Source organism: Rhinoderma darwinii, chromosome 5 (assembly GCF_050947455.1).
Source record: "Rhinoderma darwinii isolate aRhiDar2 chromosome 5, aRhiDar2.hap1, whole genome shotgun sequence".
Classification (NCBI taxonomy): domain Eukaryota; kingdom Metazoa; phylum Chordata; class Amphibia; order Anura; family Rhinodermatidae; genus Rhinoderma; species Rhinoderma darwinii.
This window is the reverse complement of record NC_134691.1, coordinates 210,578,152-210,600,046: the sequence shown is the minus strand read 5'-3', so window position 1 is coordinate 210,600,046 and position 21,895 is coordinate 210,578,152. Positions and strand designations below refer to the sequence as shown.

General features: G+C 44.9%; 1 protein-coding gene across 1 annotated transcript in view; it reads left to right on the top strand.

The window, feature by feature from the left end:
* The window catches only part of ADCY2 (adenylate cyclase 2), an 831,331-nt gene that overhangs the window by 460,463 nt on the left and 348,973 nt on the right, over positions 1-21,895 (top strand). Inside the window, exon 8 of the mRNA XM_075826916.1 lies at positions 2,277-2,435. Coding sequence (XP_075683031.1) covers positions 2,277-2,435 — 159 coding nt within the window. The remainder of the gene's footprint in view (positions 1-2,276; positions 2,436-21,895) is intronic.

The following is a 21,895-nucleotide window of genomic DNA, read 5'->3' as shown; positions in this document are numbered from 1 at the left end:
GTGGCCCTAATCTTTTGCCTGGACATACGACAGGGCTCAGGAGTGAGAGAGTACCATGCGAAATTGAGGCCTAATTTGTCGATTTACAAAGTATTGGTTCACAATTGCAGAGGCTCTGATGTGAAATAATAAAAAGAAACCCCTGAGAAGTGACCCCATTTGGAAACTGCACCCCTCAAGGCATTTATTAAGGGGTGTAGTGAGCATTTTCACCCCACAGGTCTTTTCCATAAATGAATGTGCTGCGGATGGTGCAAATTAAAAATGTATATTTTTCCCTAGATATGCCATTTCAGTGGCAAATATGTCATGCCCAGCTTATGACACTGGAGACACACACCCCAAAAAGTGTTAAAAGGGTTCTCCCAGGTATGGCGATGCCATATATGTGGAAGGAAACTGCTGTTAGGGCACACTGTAGGGTTCAGAGCGGAGGGAGCGCCATTTGGCTTTTGGAGAGCGGATTTTGCTTGGTAGTAGATTTGTTTGAGTACTGCTGGTGTTACCGTTTATAATGTGGGGGCATATGTAAGCTGGGCAGAGTACATCAGGGGCATAGTCAGGTGGTATAATAATGGGGTAAAAAAACAATAAATTATCCATAGATGTGTGTTACGCTGTGAAGCAATCCTTTCTGCATAGGCCGGTGTCGCACTTATATATGGCGTCCTTTCTTATGCCCCTAATCGGCTTCTCTAATGGCAGAGCAGGAGACCATTGTGTCTCCTGTTGCCATAGCAGCAGTCGCCAGTCCTGATTGCCTGTCAGGACTGGCGATCTGCTAGTAACCGCTACGATGCAGCAATCGCTTTCGATTGCTGCATCGAAGGAGTTAATGGCAGGGATCGGAGCTAGCTCCGGTTCCTGCCGTTACAGGTGGATGTCAGCTGTAACATACAGCTGACTTCCACCGCTGATGACGCTGGATCAGCTCTTGACCCGGCTCCATCTTGCCGGCGGCTACGGAAGCCGTTCAGGCTCCTCCGCCGGGCGGATCTTGACCGGTTTCCGTGCTAGGCAGACCGGGAGGCCAATATTAGGCCTCCGGTTGCCATTGTATCCACCGGAACCCCGGCAATTTCATTGCTGGGGTTCCAATGAGCTGCAAACACCTTAAAGAGGCTCTTTCACCAGATTTTCAAACCCCTATCTCCTATTGCAGCAGATCGGCGCTGCAATGTAGATAACAGTAAAGGTTTTTTTTTTTCAAAAACGAGCATTTTTGGCCAAGTTATGACCATTTTTATATTTATGCAAATGAGCCTTTCTTATGTACAATTGGGCGTGTTTAAAGTTATGTCCAACTGGGCGTGTATTGTGTTCGTTACATCTGGGCGTTTTTACTTGTTTTACTAGCTGGGCGTTGTGAATGGAAGTGTATGATGCTGACGAATCAGCATCATCCACTTCTCTTCGTTACCACCCAGCTTCTGGCAGTGCACAGACACACAGCGTGTCCTCGCGAGATCACGCTGTGATGTCACTCACTTCCTCCCACAGGAACTTCATTGCATCGGATGAGTGAGGACGCGCTGTGTGTCTGTGAACTGCCAGAAGCTGGGTGGTAATGAAGAGAAGTGGATGATGCTGATTCGTCAGCATCATACACTTCCATTCACAACGCCCAGCTAGTAAAACAAGTAAAAACGCCCAGATGTAACAAACACAATACACGCCCAGTTGGACATAACTTTAAACACGCCCAGTTGTACATAAGAAAGGCTCATTTGCATAAATATAAAAATGGTCATAACTTGGCCAAAAATGCTCGTTTTCTGAAAAAAAAAAACACGTTACTGTTATCTACATTGCAGCGCCGATCTGCTGCAATAGGAGATAGGGGTTTGAAAATCTGGTGACAGAGCCTCTTTAAGTGCAACGATCGCATTTGAGTTCTGCACTTAATGGGTTAATGGCGGGGATCGAAGCTAATTTTGGTCCCCGCCGTTACAGTCGGATGTCAGCTGTAAGATACAGCTGAGATCCGACGATGATGGCACCGACTCAGCTTCTGAGCCGGTGCCAAACATTTGGCGTATGGGTACGGCAAAATGCGGGAAGTCAATGCTTTCCATGGCGTACCCATACGGCAAATGTCGGGAAGGGGTTAAATAGTGCATAATGTACATTGTCCAGGGAGTGGCATGCAGTGCCCAAGTGATACAGCACTCATCAGTGCACAGGCAGACATTTATATTACACAATTTTTGTAATGTATTTTTTTTTATAATTCCATTGTGACCTTATTAAAATGTATTTAATTTTTTTTTCTTTAGGAAAGTAAGAGATGCAACTGGAGTTGACATTAATATGCGAGTTGGAGTTCATTCTGGAAATGTTCTGTGTGGTGTTATAGGCTTGCAAAAATGGCAATATGATGTATGGTCGCATGATGTTACCTTAGCAAATCACATGGAGGCAGGCGGAGTTCCTGGGTAAGATATGTAATTTTTACAATTCCATATTCTACGTGAAAATATTGGGGCATATCTATAAAAACTTTTGCATATATAAAATAGCACTTTATGCCATATTTATAAAACATTTGACCATCAATTTTTTTATTTTTTATTGTGGCCGATATAGTTCTGTTATCACGAACATGCACCAAATTTATAAATACCATGCAGCCTTTTCTAGGGACAGAATCATGCTGAGCACCACCCTATGCACTGGACCTCCTGTGCCTAGGGCAAAAAATGGGCCAACCCTCCCCATGTAGAAACGTATCCCCAGCACCACCTCAGTCATCCTTCATGTCCAAAAGTATGTGGACACACCTCCTAGTTATTGAGCTTATGAGCTTCAGCCTCACCTATTGCAAAAAGGCATTACACAAGTCCGTTGATGAACTTCCCTGGTCCACTGTTCAACAGCTCAGCCATTATTAAGCAATAGACAATGCAAACTCACATGGTTTACCATGGGGCTGCCGAGTGTTGACGTGCGTGGGCCATAAAAATTGCTTATCCTCTGTTGCATCACTCTGGAGTTCCATACTTACTCTGGAAGTGACAACAGCACAAGAACTGTGCATCGGAAGCTTTCTGAAATGGGTTTTCATGGTCTAGAAGCTGTACACTAGACTAAGGTCACCCAAGTGGTGTAAAGCACACCGCCACTTTTAGAGAATTGTAAGCTTATAACTTTGTGGCTACATTTTGGGGAATGCTCTTTCCTGTTCCAGCATAACTGTGCCCCTGTACACAAAGTGAGGTCCATAAACATAGTTTGATGAGTTTGGTCTGGAGGAACTTCAGTGGCCTGCGCAGAGCTCTGGCCTCAACCTTATGAAATACCTCTGGGATAAATTAGAAGGCTGATTGTGAGCCAAATCTCGACCAACATCCCTGCCTGTCCCCACAAATGCTCTTTTAGCTGAAAAGGCACAAATTCCCATAAAGACACTTGTGGTATAGCTGCAAAACGGGGTCCAACTCGATATTAATATCCAGGGAATTGTAATTGGATGTCCAACAAGCTCAAATAGGTGTGATGGTCAAGTGTCTACATACTTTTGGCCAAAATGTGTGAACAGATGTACAAGTGCCAAATGAACATATGGTGCACTACGCAATGATCTAAATGCGCCACAGCGCCCTATGCTATTTACCTCATGCGGCTGCTCTAATACTAACTGAATAGACGGCCGCACTACATAAATAGCATAGGCATACTATGGTAACGGAGTAGCAGACGGATGGCATTCCGTGTGCGGTCCGTATTTTTAACGGACCAATGAATAGAATGGCTGACACTAATCAACATAATTGGACAGGAATAGGACCTGTTCTGTAATTTGCAAAATGGACACACGGATCTGCAAAAAAACAGATGTGTGCATGGCCCCATAGAAATGAATGGGTCAGTGTGCTATCCATTAAAAAAAAAACAGATAGCACACTGAAGAATTTCACTGAAGTGTGCATGAGGCCTAACTGTCTCGAGTTCTACACGCCTACAGCGATATTGATGGAAGTTCTCTTTATAATCTTGCACATGTGCACTTTCCGTGCGCAGTCCTCTCGGACCTGTAGTTCTACTTTGCACTTTTTTATGTGAATGTCGGACCTCCGAACAAACAAAGTATGTAGACAAGATAGTATGTATCAATGGTGGTTCGCTCAACCGGGTGGTACCTTTTGCACAAGTAAGTTGTGGTTATTTATTGCTGCATTTGTCCTTAAACCTTAGGCCAGGGCGTTTATGTGAAGCAGCACTTAACTTCATCAGTGCTGCAGCGCATAAGTGTCCTGATGATACCTGGCGTCAGTTTGTTGTATGAGCCACATCATGCTAAGGGGAGAAGATAAGCGGTGAGGTAAGCATAATTTTTTTAATTACTTATTTAATTAATTGTCTGATAGGGGTTGATAGGGTAGTTTGATCAGGGGGCAAAGCAGAAGGGCCAACATGGGCATCTACCTTGCTATGCCCCACAGAGCTGGCATAGAATTAAATTTTCATTTATGCCACTTTTCTGTATATAAAATTCTGTATATCGCCCATTCACCGAGATTCTTGCCCGGGGGCTTACAAAAGGCGAATCAATTTTCCAAAATTTTCCCCAAAGCCCATTTTCTCTAATACCATAAAGAAAAACCTCCATTCTATACTATCAAATGCTTTTGATCGCATCTAAAGAGAGGAAAGTCTTCCCACTTCTTCTGATATAGCCATTTGTATATTGCTGTATAGTCTTGTGATTTTCCTAGGACAAACCCTGTTTAATCTTTATAAACCACCTTAGACACAACCCCAGCTAATCTATTCGCCAACACCCAGGCAAGTAGCTTGATGTCTGTATTTATTAAGGATATTGGGCAGTATGAATCCAACTCCTGGAGCTCCTTATTTGGGTTAGGTATTAATATAACAATTTTTTCTGAAATGCATTATTAATAACCTCCAGGACCTGGGGCACTACTACATCCCTATATTGCTTATAAAATTCGAAGGGAATCCCATCTGATCCGGGAGCCTTTTCACAGGGGATACCCCTCAATGCTTCCTCTAATTCCTTAACTTCAATTGGTGCATCCAACCTATCCCTATCTTGCTGTATCAATCTGAGTAGCATAATAACTTCAAGGTACTGTTTTATTTCCTGGTCCCCTACATCTACCCTAGAGGTATATACATCTTTATAAAAATCATCAATTATACCCACGACCCTATCTGGATCACTCACCAGTGCTCACCCATCAGTTCTAATGACTCCAATATGTTTATTAACTTTTTGATTTTGTATTATTTGCATTAATGTTTTCCCTGGTATACATGCTTCATGTAAATATTTAACACTTAAAAACCCAGTTTGTCTCTGGGCTTTTCTCTTTCTGATACTACCATATCTCTTTTGTGCTATTTCCCATTCCTCTCTATTTTGAGCATTCGGGACCCTTATATTCCTGTTCACTCTCTTCCACTTTGTTTTTGCCTGTTCTTCCTCTCTCCTAAAAGATTTTTTAAGGGAGTTTGTTTCCGAGAAAAGAGTACCTCTAGTGTAGGCTTTGAAAGCCTCCCACACGCAACTTACTTCTGTTGTAATCAAACGTATTTTTTAAAAAAAAGTAGAGATAGAATCAGGAATTTGCTCATGTGTTTTTAAAAGGCAAAACCAATGGGATTAATTTTAAATTGAGGTCTTCGTTTCCACTCTTCTATATCTACTATCAGAAGCACTGGTAAGTGATTGGAGAGTCCCCTCATTTGGTAACTAATCTTATTTACCCTATTAAGGGCCACTTTGTTCCGAAATATCAGATCTATCCTGGACATCACTTTATGTGAGCTGTTGTAACAGGAGTATTGTGTTCTATCAGGGTTTCTATTCCTCCATATGTCTATGAGACCCATTTCTTCCATTATCTTAGCAAATAGTGCCCCCCCGTATCTTGTGCTTCTTTAAGCCTATCCTTCCCTAAATGCATAACATTAAAGTCTCCCATGACTATAACTAAACAATTACGATTATTTAACCGGTTAAAGGGAATGTGTCGCGAATTAAAACGTTCTCTTTTTAACCCCTTCCCGACATTTGCCGTATGGGTACGCCATGGAAAGCTATGACTTCCCGCAAATTGCCGTATCCATACGCCAAATGTTTGGCACCGGCTCAGAAGCTGAGCCAGTGCTTTCATCGCCGGATCTCAGCTGTATCTTACAGCTGACATTCGGCTGTAATGGCGGGGACCGAAATTAGCTTCGATCCCCGCCATTAACCCCTTAAGTGCAGCGCTCAAACGCGAGTGCTACACTTAAGGTGTTTGCAGCTCATCGGAACCCCAGCAATGAAATTGCCGGGGTTCCGGTGGCTGCAATGGCAACCGGAGGCCTAATACTGGCCTCCCGGTCTGCCTAGCACGGAAACCGGTCAAGATCCGCCCGGCGGAGGAGCCTGAACGGCTTCCGTAGCCGCCGGCAAGATGGAGCCGGGTCAAGAGCTGATCCAGCGTCATCAGCGGTGGAAGTCAGCTGTATGTTACAGCTGACATCCACCTGTAACGGCAGGAACCGGAGCTAGCTCCGATCCCTGCCATTAACCCCTTCGATGCAGCAATCGAAAGCGATTGCTGCATCGTAGCGGTTGCTATCAGATCGCCAGCCCTGACAGGCAATCAGGACTGGCGACTGCTGCTATGGCAACAGGAGACACAATGGCCTCCTGCTCTGCCATTACGGAAGCCGATTAGGCTCCGCCGGGAGGCGAAGCCTAATCTGCTTGCTGTCAGTGAATAACTGACAGATCTAATACATTGCACTACGTAGGTAGTGCAATGTATTCGAAAAAAACATCAGACAGTTGGAACTTCAAGTCCCCTAGTGGGACTTGAAAAAAAGTGTAAAAAAAAGTGAAAAAAATAAAAGTTGGAAAACAATAAAAGTTTCAAGTAATAAAATAAAACACAATCGCCCTTTTTCCCTTATCAAGTCCTTTATTATTGAAAAAAAATAATAAACCATACGTATTTGGTATTGCCGCGACCGTAACGACCTGAGGTATCAAAATATTATATTATTTATTGCACGCGGTGAACAGCGTAAATAAAAAAAACGTAAAAAACGATACCAGAGTTTCTGCTTTTTGGTCACAAGCCCTCATATAGCTCCGGCGACAAAAAAATTAAAAAGTTATGGTTCTCACAACTTGGCGACAGAAAAAATACATTCTTTTTACAAAAGTAATTTTATTGTGCAAAAAGTTGTAAAACATAAAAAAGTTATATAAATTAGGTATCGCCGGAATCGTACTGACCCGCAGAATAAAGTTAACATGTAATTAATAACGCATGGTGAACGCTGTATAAAAAAAAATAAAAAAGCTGTGCCAGAATTGCGTTTTTTTTGTTTACCTGGCCTCCCAAAAAATAGGATAAAAGGTGATCAAAAAGTCACATGTACCCCAAAATGGTACCAATAATGGTATCCCGCAAATGGTACCAATAATGGTATCCCGCAAAAAAACAGCCCTCATACCACTACGTCTATGAAAAAATATAATAAGTTATGGCTCCAGCAAGTCAGGAAATAAAAAAATATGCAGTTTTGCCCGAGGGGAACATTTCTTCTGTTTCAAGAGGCGATTTATCAAGGACCTAAAATTAGGGAACCAGGAAGAGGAGGGCCCAAACATATCCGCTGGAAGCGACAGTGCCCGTATTATACCAGGACAACACTTCCCAGCAAAATTCCCCAAACTGCAAAGGTGCGGAGTGTGGACCAAAAGGGGCATAAGAAAGGACGCAATATATCAGTGCGACACCGGCCTGTGCAGAAAGGATTGCGTCACAGCGTAACACACATCTATGGATTATTTTATTGTTTTTTTACCCCTTTATTATACCACCTGACTATGCCCCTGATGTACTCTGCCCAGCTTACATGTACCCCCACATTATAAACAGAAACACCAGCAATACTCAAACAAATCTACTACCAAGCAAAATCCGCTCTCCAAAAGCCAAATGGCGCTCTCTCCCATCTGAGCCCTACAGTGTGCCCAAACAGCAGTTTCCTTCCACATATATGGCATCGTCATACCCAGGAGAACCCTTTTAACAATTTTTGGGGTGTGTTTCTCCAGTGGCCAGTGGCATAAGCTGGGCATGACATATTTGCCACTAAAATGGCATATCTAGGGAAAAATATAAATTTTTAATTTGCACCATCCGCAGCGCATTCATTTATGGAAAAGACCTGTGGGGTGAAAATGCTCACTACACCCCTTAATAAATGCCTTGAGGGGTGCAGTTTCCAAATGGGGTCACTTCTCAGGGGTTTCTTTTTATTATTTCACATCTGAGTCTCTGCAATTGTGAACCAATACTTTGTAAATCGCCAAATTAGGCTTCAATTTCGCATGGTACGCTTTCACTCCTGAGCCTGGTCGAATGTCCAGGCAAAAGATTAGGGCCACATGTAGGGTGTTTCTAAAACCGGGAAACACTGCAAAATAATTAGAGAGCTGTCTTGTTAAGCTGGGCACCACATATTGCCATATCTATGGAAAAAAATCCCATTTTCACTCTGCAACATCGAGTGCACACTAATTTCTACAAAACACCTGCAGGGTTAACATGCTCACTACACCCCTAGGTAAATGCATTGAGGGGTGTGGTTTCCAAAATGGGGTCACTTCTAGGGGGTTTCCACTGTTTTGCTTCCACAGGCGCCCAGAAACCAATCCAGCAAAATCTGCACTCCAAATGGCGCTCCTTCCCTTCTGAGCCCTGCCGTGTGCCCAAACAGCAGTTATGACCACATATGGGGTATTGCCGTACTCGGGAGAAATTGCTTTACAAATGTTGGTTTATTTTTTTCCTTTATTTGTTGAGAAATTGAAAAATGTTTGCGCTAAAGCTACGTCTTATTGAAGAAAAAAAGATTGTTTTTATTTTCACTGCCCAATACTAATAAATTCTATGAAACATCTATGGGGTCAAAATGCTTACTACACCCCTAGATGAATTCCTCAAGGGGTGTAGTTTCCTAAATGGAGTCACTTTTTGGGCGTTTTCATTGTTTTGTCCCCTCAGGGGCTTTGCAAATGCGACATTGCCTCCACAAAACATTCCTGCAAAATGTGATCTCCAAAAGCCAAATAGCACTCTTTCCATTCTAAGCCCTGCCGTGTGTCCAAACAGCCGGTTATTACCACATGTGGGGTACTGTTTTACTCAGGAGAAATTGCTTTATAAATTTTGCAGTGCTTTTTCTCCTTCATTCTTTGTGGAAATGAGAAAAAATTAGCTAAACCTACATTTTCTTTGAAAAAATGTAGATTTTTATTTTCAGGGCCTACTTCCAATAATTTCTGCAAAACACCTGTGGGGTCAAAACGCTCAGTATACCACTAGATAATTTCCTCAATGGGTGTAGTTTCCAAAATGGTGTCACTTGTGGGGGGTTTCCACTGTTTTGTCCCCTCAGGGGCTTTGTAAATGTGACATGGCCTCCGCAAACCATTCCTGCTAAATGTGAACTCCAAAAGCCAAATGGTTCTCCATCCCTTCTAAGCCCTGCCTTGTGTCCAAACCTGCCGTATTACCACATGTGGGGTACTGTTTTATTCGGGAGAAAATGCTTTACAAATTTTGTGGTGCTTTTTCTCCTTTAGTCCTTGTGGAAATGAGAAAAAAATTAGCTAAACCTACGTTTTCTTTGAAAAAATGTAGATTTTAATTTTCACGGCCTACTTCTTATAATTTTTGTAAAAAACCTGTGCCGTCAAAATGCTTACTATACCCCTAGATAATTTCCTTGAGGTGTGCAGTTTCCCAAATGGGGTCACTTTTGGGGGATTTCCACTGTTTTGGCACCGCAAGAACCCTTCAAACCTGACATGGTGCCTAAAATATATTCGAATAAAAATAAGGCCCGAAAATCCACTAGGTGCTCCTTTGCTTCTGAGGTCGGTGATTCAGTCCAGTAGCACGCTACGGCCACATGTGGGATATTTCCTAAAATTGCAGAACTTGGGCAATAAATATTGAGCTGCATTTCTCTGGTAAAACTTTCTGTGTTATAAAGAAAATTGGATTAAATATTAATTTCTGCAAAAAAATATGACATTTGTAAATTTCACCTCTACTTTGCTTTAATTCCTGTGAAAAGTTTAAAGGGTTAAGAAATTTTCTAAATGCTGTTTTGAATACTTTGAGGGGTAAAGTTTTTAAAATAGTTGGACTTTTTTGGGGTTTCTAATATATAAGGCCCTCAAAGTCACTTCACAACTGAACTAGTCCCTGTAAAAATAGCCTTTTGAAATTTTCTTGAAAATGTGAGAAATTGCTGCTAAAGTTCAAAGCCTTGTAACGTCCTAGAAAAATAAAAGGATGTTCAAAAAACTATGCCAATCTAAAGTAGACATATGGGGGATGTTAATTAGCAACAATTTTGTGTGTTATAACTGCCTGTCTTACAAGCAGATACATTTAAATTGAGAAAAATGCAAATTTTTGCAATTTTTTACTAAATTTTGGTGTTTTTCACAATTAAATACTGAACATATCGAGCACATTTTGCCAGTAACATAAGGTCCAATGTGTCACGAGAAAACTGTCTCAGAATCGCTTGGATAGGTAAAAGCATTCCGACGTTATTACCACATAGAGTGAAACATGTCAAATTTGAAAAATGAGGCTCTGTCAGGAAGGTCAAAAGTGGCCAAAGAGGGAAGGGGTAAGTTACTTATTTCTATTATATTTTCTAAGTTTTTTGCTGTATTATGTTTCACTATGACATGTCAGAAGTTTTCTGAACGTTTATTTATCCTTTAAATTTTGCTCTTTTAATTCCGCTACATCTCTGTAGCTAGTCATCCATTTCTTTAACTTTACCTTCAGTTTGAGAAAGTCTATCTTTCATTACGTCATGTCATTTCTGATTAATCTAGCTTTACTTCCGCTATTTGCATTGAGAGACCATTTATTGCTAACAAAATGTCCGTTAATGTTGGTCCTTTCCTGGTCTATTGCCCACTGGATCCTCTTCTATGAGTGATTCCTCTTCTGCGCCTATTCTTTCCACCTCATCCTAGATCTTGCTCTGAATTCAAAGACTCTGCTGGTTTATTCCCTTTGGCTTAATTTGTCAATTTATTTGTTGGGGAGTTAACAGGTGGGTTTAAACAGCGCTCCATCCTATTCTCTTCCACTCTGTATTTCAACCTGTCCCCTTGGCGGTTAATGCCTTCTGATCACCTCTGTTTAACCACAGAGATACTTGGGTTTTTTTCATCATTTTTTATCCTTTTTAGGCGGCATCTCTATTTAGTGTCAATTCAATATGCAGATATATGGATCGTTACTTTTCACTGTCCTGCCAAATATGGTATATTGAGAGTTGGCTACTCTTTATGTCGCTGATATTTTCACTTTGCTTAGTCCATAAAGCCTTTAATTATTATTATTATTGCAAATTATAAAAAAAAAACACTGAAGTATTGTAGAAACAAAGTCACTGTATCTCACACCCACAATTTCAGTGTTTAATCTGCCTTGAGAGCAGCACTCCTCACCCTTGCCTGTTAAATTGCTGGATATGTAATGTCTTCTAGTGCTTCCTCATGAGGCTCTGTATTACCCACAGATGCCTGCACAGCACGACTCCCCGTGCTCAACTTAGGAGGTAGGGACAGCTTGTGCCAATTCATTATGGGAGCCAGGTGTCAGGGCTGTGTCTATTAACTCCTGCTCAGTGAATCGTCCTCCTTCTCAGTCTGCTTGTTATCTTGTGGCCATCCCCCCAGCAGAGCTTAGTTTCAGCAGCGGACCTTCTCTTTCATCCCCTACCTCAAGGCATACATCTCCCGGGTCAGCCTCAATGCAGCGGGGCTAGGAGTACAGACGGAAGCAGGAGAGCATGCCTACGTCACACACTCAGATCGCTCCTCCCTCTGAACCAATGATTATTACGAATGGATAAATCTTATTTTGCAGACTCTAACAACAAATACATGAAAAAATGCATATTTCATCCGTGTGTAATCATAACAATGATGATAGCAATGTTCTCTTTTTTATTCATACAACAGTACTGTCACGCCTGTGGGGTATGTGGACCCCCTAGGCCGCTCCGCCGCAGCGGACCAGCAGCTGGCCAAACAACAGTCAATAATAGTCTTTAGGACAAGAGTACCTGAATAGGAGATTAGGCAGACACTTGGCATGGCAGACACTTGGCATAGCAGACGTTTGGTGTAGCAGATGTTTGGCGTGGTGACACTTGGCACAGATAACACTTGGCACAGATGACACTCTCGACTCCGACACTAGACTTCGCACTGGAACAAACACAATTACTGGATACGGGATACAGGATACATGAACACAGAATCTGGGATACAACTAAGGGACCATTTGCAATAACGAACATGGGCAGACACAACAACACTCAGGCAAGGAGGAAGAGGGCAGTGCCCTTTTATAATTCAGGGTGTGTTGGGATTGGGTAGGGAACATTTTACAAGTGCGTGGGCTGGCCCTTTTAGGCCAGGGACAGGCCACCAGATAGAAAGTATTTCCTCCTACTCTCTTGTAGTCCAGGATCCCCTTTACCTCAAAAACTTTAGAAGAACCATTGGGGGCAACTGCAGAACCAGGAGATTTACTGTAGCGGATAAGGACCATAGGCTTTAGGAGGGACACATGAAATTAATTGGGAATCCTGAGAGTAGGAGGCAGCCAAAGCTTATAGGATACAGGTGTTGTGCCCGCAGTCACTGACTGCCGGCACGCTGTACTCATTGGCAGCCATGACCACAGGACACTGAAAGCTTGCTGGCGTCTCCCTCCCAGGAGATGTCAGTACACGGGGCTGCACTGTTCTGCTATTGTTTCAAGGGTGCGTGCGCGCGCGTGTCCCCGGCCTAAAAGGGCCAGCACGTGCAGCAGTAAATTGTTCCCTACCCAATCCCCAGATCACCCTGGACTATAAAAAGGACACTGCTCTCTCCGTCCTTGCCTTAGTGTTGTTGAGTCTATCCATGTTCGTTATTACAAATGGTCCCTTAGTTGTATCCTGTGTTCCCGTATCCAGTAATTTTGTTTGTTCCTGAGTGAAGTCTAGTGTTGGAGTCGAGTTAATCCTCTGTGCCAAGTGTCATGTGCCGCACCAAGTGTCATCTGTCACGCAAGTGTCATCTACCACACTAAGTGTCATCTATGCCAAGGTGTCTGCTACGCCAAAGTGTCTGCTACACCAAAGTGTCTGTCAGAACTTCTATACTGGTACTCTAGTTCTAAAGACTTTCATTGACTGTATTGTGGCCAGCTGCTACTCCACTACGGTGGAGCGGCCTAGTGGGTCCACATACCCCACAGCCGTGACAACAGGGTTTATTTGTTGCAAGACCTCGAAGGGGGCCGAGGAATTTGGAAGCAAATTTGTGTGAAGGGATCTTGAGGCAAATGTTTTTAGAAGACTGCCGAAACCTTGACTCTGGGGGAAAACTGAGGAGGAACTTTTCTTTTTCTATCAGCATACCTATTCATGCGATAAACTGCCTGAAGAATCATGGACTTGATTTTCTGCCGGATGTGAAGGAATGTCCCAAAGGAAGAATTGACTGCTGGTACTTGAGTCATAGCTGGCAGAGGAAGAGGAACTTGTGGATGCTGACTGTACACGATGAAGAATGAAGAAGTGGTAGACTCACTAAAATGGTTATTAATTGAGAATTTCGCCCAAGGCAGAAGCTGCACCCAATGTTCATGTTGGACAAATTTACGAAGATAATTTCTAATATTTGATTGGTCCTCTCCACTTGACCATTAGACTGTGGGTGACAGGCAGAAGCAAAATCCAGCTTCACATCTAGCAGATTACAGAGGGCTCTCCAGAATTTGGACGTGAACAGTACACCCCGGTCAGACACGACATGGAGCGGTAGTCCGTGTAGACAAAAAAAATGTGCTGGATGAACAGATTTGCCAGACGAGAATCTGAGGGAAGACCAGTTAAACGAACGAAATGTGCCATTTTGGAGAAACAGTCCACTACTACACAGACCATATCACATCCAGCAGATTGAGGAAGGTCGGTAATAAAGTTCATAGCGATGTGCTGCCAAGGGGCATCAGGTACTGCCAGAGTTTGTACAACAGGAAACATAGTCCAAAACATCTCTAGGCAGCGTGGGCCACCAGTAGTGACAAATAATAAAGTCCCGAGTCTTGCGGACACCAGAGTGCCCAGCCAGTTTGGAAATATGTCCCCAGCGGAGAATTCTTTCCGGTTAGCTGGACAAACAAAGATTTTTCCAGGAGGGATGTCCTTGATTTGTAGAGGGTTTACAGCAATAAGCCTGGAAGGGTCAATTATGTGTAGAGGACTTTCTTTAAAATCGTCAGTCTCGAAAGACCGGGATAGGGTATCAGCCTTAATGTTTTTGTCCGGACGGAAGTGAAGAAGAAATTGAAATCTTGCTTGATGAGGATTTAGTCGCTGTGCAGACTGCAAATATGTGAGATTTTTGTGATCTGTGAAAATGATGATGGGATGAGCAGCCCCCTCCAGCAGGTGTCTCCACTCCTCCAAAGCCAACTTGACACAAATAATTCTCTGTCCCCAATGGAGTAGTTGCTCTCAGCAGGAGAGAAGCGTTTGGAGAAGAATCCATACAATACTGCTCTCTCCTTGGAATTCCTCTGAAAAAAGAGTGCTCCACCGATGGAAGAGGCATCAACCTCCAAAAAAAACTGTTGAGTCACATCAGGATGATGAAGAACAGAGGCAGAAGTGAAGGTGCTCTTGAGGTTGGAGAATGCAGACTCTGCCTCAGGGGTCCAGTCCTCAGCGTTCACTCCCTTCTTGGTAAGAGCTGAGATGGGTGCAGTAAGGGACGAGAAATTTTGGATGAACTGTCGATAAAAATTTACGAATCCAAGAAATCTCTGTACTGTTTGGAGACCTTGAGGGCATGGCCACTCCAAGACGGACTTCCCTTTTTTTCAGATCCATTTGAAGACCAGGAACAGAAATAATATAGCCCAGGAAGGGCAAGGACTTTTTTTCAAATATGCACTTGTAATGACAGGGATAGGGAAACAGACAAGTGAGCCCTAATCTACCCGCCACTCAGTCCCTGCCTACTTGCAACGACCCGCCCTAGGCGACGGGGTACAACTGGGCGACGGTCCCTACACACAATAAGTGCACGGCAGACAACAGACAAGGAAACACAGAACAAAGGGAAACGGGGCAGTTGCCCACGGCAACACCTTGAGCAACAAGAGTAGTAAACGAGCTGAGTCAAACCAGGAGAGTACGAGGTGCCAAACGTAGAGCAGGTGAGTAGTGAACAAGCCGAGTCAAACCAGGAGTGTACGAGGTACCAAACGTAGAGCAGAAGAGTAGTCAGTAAGCCAGGGTCAATACGAAGCAGGGTCAAATAGTTCAGAAGCTGCAGCAGGGCCAGGAAACCAACAGAGAAGAATCACAAGCAAGGAGGAACAGGAAAGGCAGTTATAAATAGACAGAGGGCGGGAGCTAGCTCCGTCTGGCCAGGCTGTGATAGGCTCTCCCACTCCTAAGCCTGCCATCCTGAGTGGTGGAAGATGGAGTCAGTCTCACAGACATAGAAGCAGGTGCAGACTGATTACCTATGGGCGTGGATACAGAAGCTGTGCCTGGCAGATCCTTAACAGTACCCCCCCTTTTATGAGGGGCCACCAGACCCTTTCTAGATGGACCTGGTTTATTGGGGAAACGAAGGTGGAACCTCTTGACCAATACCCCAGCGTGAACATCCCGGGCGGGTACCCAAGTCCTCTCCTCAGGCCCGAATCCTCTCCAATGGACCAGGTACTGGAGGGAGCCTTGGACCATCTTGCTGTCCACAATCTTGGCCACCTCGAATTCTACCCCCTCAGGGGTGAGAACGGGGACAGGAGGTTTCCTCGAGGGAGCCAAGGACGGGGAGCAGCGTTTAAGGAGGGAGGCATGAAACACGTCGTGTACTCGAAAAGATGGGGGCAACTCCAGTCGGAAGGAGACAGGATTGAGGACTTCAATGACCTTGTACGGCCCTATAAACCGGGGAGCAAACTTCTTGGACGGGACTTAAAGGCGCAAGTTCTTTGACGATAGCCACACCAGATCCCCGACCATAAACAAGGGGTTAGCAGAACGTCTTCTATCTTCCGGAGTTTTTTGTATGCTCTGGGACGCCTCTAGGTTCTTCTGAACCTGGGCCCAGACTGTCGCACAGTTCCCAATGAACGACCTCTACCTCGGGATTGTTGGAACTACCAGGTGAAATGGAGGAGAACCGTGGATTAAACCCAAAATTACAGAAAAAGGGGGCGACCCCTGACGAGTTATTGACCCGGTTATTAAGGGAAAATTCGGCGAGGGGAATGAATGAGAGAGACCCAATCATATTGACAGTCAGAGATAAAACACCTTAAATATTGTTCTAGAGACTGATTAGTCCTCTCGGTTTGGCCATTAGTTTCAGGATGGAAGGCAGAAGAGAAGGACAGATCAATCTCCAACTTTTTACAGAAGGTTCTCCAAAACAAAGAAATAAATTGTACCCCTCTGTCAGAAACAATATTGACAGGGAGCCCATGGAGACGCAGGATGTGTTTGACAAACAAGGTAGCTAACGTCTTAGCATTGGGTAGTTTTTTGATGGGCACAAAGTGGCACATCTTACTGAAGCGGTCTACTACAACCCACACCACCGACTTGCCTTGAGATGAAGGCAAATCGGTGATAAAATCCATGGAGATATGGGTCCAAGGTCTCTGGGGAATGGGCAAAGAACGTAGTAAGCCCGCTGGTCGGGACCTGGGAGTCTTGGACCTAGCACAGACCTCACAAGCGGCTACGTAGGCCTTAATGTCTTTAGGCAACCCAGGCCACCAATAGTTTCTGGCAATGAGGTGCTTGGTAACCAGGATGCCTGGATGACCAGATAGTGCGGAGTCATGATTTTCCCTAAGTACCCTTAGCCGGAATTGCAGGGGAACAAACAGCTTGTTCTCAGGAAGGTTCCCGGGAGCTGAACCTTGATCAGTAGCAATTTCAGAGACTAAATCAGACTCAATAGAGGAAATGATTATACCTGGAGGCAAAATACAAGCAGGATCTTCCTCCGAAGGAGGGCTGGCCATGAAGCTACTCGACAGTGCATCAGCCTTAATATTTTTAGACCCAGCCCTATAGGTAACCAAAAAATTTAATCTGGTAAAAAATAACGCCCATCGAGCTTGTCTCGGGTTTAGCCTCCGGGCCGATTCTAGGAAACCCAGATTCTTGTGGTCGGTAAGGACCGTTAGCTGGTGCCTAGCCCCCTCCAGGAAGTGGCGCCACTCTTCAAATGCCCATTTAATGGCTAAGAGTTTGCGGTTGCCAATATCATATTTACTCTCAGTGGGCGAATACTTCCTGGAGAAGTAGGCACAGGGACTGAGATGGGTGAGGGACCTGGTACCCTGGGACAAGACAGCCCCCACTCCCACCTCGGACGCGTCAATCTCCACGATAAATGGCTCCATTTAGTTGGGCTGAAACAACACCGGGGCCGAGATAAAGCACTTCTTAAGGACCTCAAAAGCCTGGACAGCCTCAGGAGGCCAGCGGAGGAGATCAGCACCCTTGCGAGTGAGGTCCGTAAGAGGCTTAGCGATGACCGAGAAGTTAGCAATAAATCACCTGTAATAATTAGCGAACCCCAAGAAACACTGTAACGCCTTCAGGGAGGCAGGTTGGACCCATTCCGCCACAGCCTGGACCTTGGCGGGGTCCATGCAGAATTCATGAGGAGTGAGGATTTGACCAAAAAATGGTATCTCCTGCACCCCAAACACACATTTTTCGGTCTTAGCAAACAGTTTGTTTTCCCGAAGGACCTGGAGCACTTTCCTGACATGCTCAATGTGGGAGGACCAGTCCTTGGAAAACACAAGTATGTCATCAAGGTACACTACAAGAAATACCCCCAGGTAATCTCTTAAAATCTCATTAATGAAATTCTGGAAGACCGCGGGAGCATTACACAACCCAAAGGGCATGACGAGGTATTCGAAATGACCTTCGGGCGTGTTAAACGCAGTCTTCCACTCATCCCCCTCTTTGATGCGGATATGGTTATACGCCCCCCGTAGATCAAACTTAGAGAACCATTGGGCCCCCTGAACCTGATTAAAGAGATCAGGAATCAAAGGAAGGGGATACTGGTTCCTTACAGTGACCTTATTCAAGTTACGGTAGTCAATGCATGGCCTAAGACCACCATCCTTCTTCCCTACGAAGAAGAAGCCAGCACCTATCGGAGAAGTAGAGGGGCGAATGTAACCCTTGGCCAGGCATTCCTGGATATACTCTCTCATGGCTTCACGTTCGGGACAAGAGAGATTAAATATCCTACCCTTAGGGAGCTTAGCTCCTGGTACCAAATCGATAGCGCAATCGTATTCTCTATGAGGAGGTAACACTTCGGAGGCCTCCTTAGAGAAAACATCAGCGAAGTCCTGAACAAACTCAGGTAGCGTGTTCACCTCCTCAGGGGGAGAAATAGAATTAACAGAAAAACATGACGTCAAGCATTCTTTACCCCATTTGGTAAGATCCCCGGTATTCCAGTCAAACGTGGGATTATGAAACTGCAACCAGGGAAGGCCTAAAACCAAATCGGACGATAATCCCTGCATCAACAGTACAGAGCACTGCTCCAAGTGCATGGAGCCAACAAGGAGTTCAAAAACAGGGGTATGCTGTGTAAAATAACCATTAGCAAGAGGAGTGGAGTCGATACCCACTACCGGGACAGGTTTAGGCAAATCAATCAAAGGCATAGCTAGAGACATAGCAAATTCCACAGACATGATATTAGCAGACGCCCCTGAATCCACGAAGGCCCTGCCGGTAGCAGACCTACCACCAAAAGAGACTTGAAAGGGAAGCAAGATTTTATTACGTTTCATATTTACGGGAAATACCTGTGCGCCCAAGTGACCTCCCCGATGATCACTTAGGCGCGGAAGTCTTCCGGCTGCTTATTCTTACGCCTAGGACAGGTGTTCACTTGATGCTTGTCATCCCCACAATAGAAGCAGAGACCATTCTTCCTGCGGAACTCTCTACGTTGTTGGGGGGACACGGAGGCCCCGAGTTGCATAGGTACCTCCGAGTGTTCCGTGGAAGAACGAAGCAACGGAACCTCGGGAGGCATCATGGGGGAGTCAGAGGAGAAAACACATAAACGTTCACGTTGTCGTTCCCTGAGATGTCGGTCAAGTCGTACCGCTAAAGCCATAACCTGGTCTAGGGAGTCAGAAGAGGGATAGCTAACTAGCAGGTCTTTCAGGGCGTTCGACAGACCCAACCTAAACTGGCACCTTAAGGCAGGGTCATTCCACTGAGAAGCTACGCACCACTTCCTAAAGTCAGAGCAATACTCCTCAACAGGTCTCTTACCCTGACGTAAGGTCACCAGCTGACTCTCGGCAAAGGCAGTCCTGTCAGTCTCGTCATAAATGAGTCAGAGAGCAGAAAAGAAAAGATCAACGGAGGAAAGTTCAGGGGCGTCAGGAGCCAAGGAGAAGGCCCATTCTTGGGGCCCTTCCTGGAGCCGGGACATAATTATACCCACCCGCTGGCTCTCAGAACCTGAGGAGTGGGGCTTTAAACGAAAATAGAGCCTAAAACTCTCCCGAAAGGAGAGAAAAGTCTTCCGGTCCCCTGAGAACCGGTCAGGCAACTTGAGGTGGGGTTCAAGAGGTGAGGTGAGGGGGACTACCATGGTAGCATCAGGCTGGTTGACCCTCTGAGCCAGGGCCTGGACCTGTAGGGAGAGACCCTGCATTTGCTGAACCAGGGTCTCAAGGGGGTCCATAGTAGCGTGAGGGACCAGGGTAGAGTAGGTATATGGGCTTGTGATTATGTAATGACAGGGATAGGGAAACAGACAAGTGAGCCCTAATCTACCCGCCACTCAGTCCCTGCCTACTTGCAACGACCCGCCCTAGGCGCCGGGGTACAACTGGGCGACGGTCCCTACACTCAATAAGTGCACGACAGACAAGGAAACACAGAACAAAGGGAAACGGGGCAGTTGCCCACGGCTACACCGTGAGCAACAAAAGTAGTAAACGAGCCGAGTCAAACCAGGAGAATACGAGGTGCCAAACGTAGAGCAGAAGAGTAGTCAGTAAGCCAGGGTCAATACGAAGCAGGGTCAAATAATTCAGAAGCTGCAGCAGGGCCAGGAAACCAAGAGAGAAGAATCACAAGCAAGGAGGAACAGGAAAGGCAGGTATAAATAGACAGAGGGCGGGAGCTAGCTCCGTCTGGCCAGGCTGTGATAGGCTCTCCCACTCCTAAGCCTGCCATCCTGAGTGGTGGAAGATGGAGTCAGTCTCACAGACATAGAAGCAGGTGCAGACTGATTACCTATGGGTGTGGATACAGAAGCTGTGCCTGGCAGATCCTTAACAGCACTTCTCGAGTTTTGTGTATAGGCTGTTCCTCCTTAACCGCAACAAGACTTGGTGTACATGCTTCCGATGCGTCATCAGATCAGGAGAGTAAATCAGAATGTTGTCCAGATACACTCCCACACAGACATACAGAAGATCACGGAAGATATAATTTATGAGTTCTTGGAACACTGCTGGAGCATTACACAGTCCAAAGGGCATTACGAGATACAAATAGTGACCGTCTCGGGTGTTAAATGTGGTTTTCCATTCGTCGCCCTTGCGGATACGGATCAGGTTATAGGCCCCGTGTAGATCCAGCTTAGTGAAGACCTTGGCTCCACGAATCCGGTCAAAGAGCTCTGAGATAAGCGGCAAGGGGTACTTGATTTCGACTGTGATTTAGTTCAACCCATGGTAGTCAATGCATGGTCGAAGTGTTCCATCCTTCTTTGCCACAAAGAAGAATCCAGCCCCGGCTGGTGATGTAGACTTCCTGATGAACCCCCTCTCTAGGTTCTCCTTGACATACTCAGACATGGCCTGGGCTTCTGACAAGGAGAGAGGATAAACCCGTCCGTGAGGGGGAGAAGCTTCAGGAAGCAGCTAGATAGGACAGTCATAGGGACAATGAGGAGGAAGGACATTGTGGTGCGGTTTTTCAGCCGGAATTTCTGCTGCGGTAAGCAGCATAGAAATAAAATTAAAAAACGCCCATACGTACCTAGGTCATTGCCATGGTGACGTGACCCTCTGTGGCTGTTCGGTCCGGCCTCCCTAGATCATGCTAAAGCCCATGTGACCGCTGCAGCTTGTGATTGGATGCAGCGATCACACGGGATGAAACGTCATCTCAGGAGGCCGGACTGGAGGAAAAAGCAGGGAGTTCTGGGTAAACATGAATTAATTTTTTTTCTGGGCTGCGATTCTGCCGCAAAAGTCGCAACACTTGGCTTTCCGCTGCAGGTTTTCCATCCCCATTGAATTCAATTCGGAAAACCTGCAACAGAATAGCAACGAAAATGCAGGATAAATTGATATTCTGTGGACTTAAATTCCGCACCGCAGGTCAATAAATAACGTTTTCTGCAGAGTGGGCAAATCTCATCTATTTTACTGCTACTATAAATGCTACTGAAATTCCGCACAGAATTCCGCTGCGGAAATTCTGCAGGGTTTACGCTACGTGGGAAAACCGCCTTAAAATACAGAACTGCTAGATACATCAAATTAGCTACTGTTAATGAAGTCTAAATAAATATTACTCTACATTTTTGGATTCATTATGGAATTTATCTGCCTAATTAACTTCTGTTTTAGAGAAGGTTTTTTTTTGGTTTTTTTTATTGTTTAAAGTAGGCTTTATTCACACATGCCATTTATGCCGCTATTTTTCTGCTTTTGTTCTAAAAAAATGACAGGAAAGATATTTGTTTCTTTTAAATCTTCGGGTATGTGCACACACA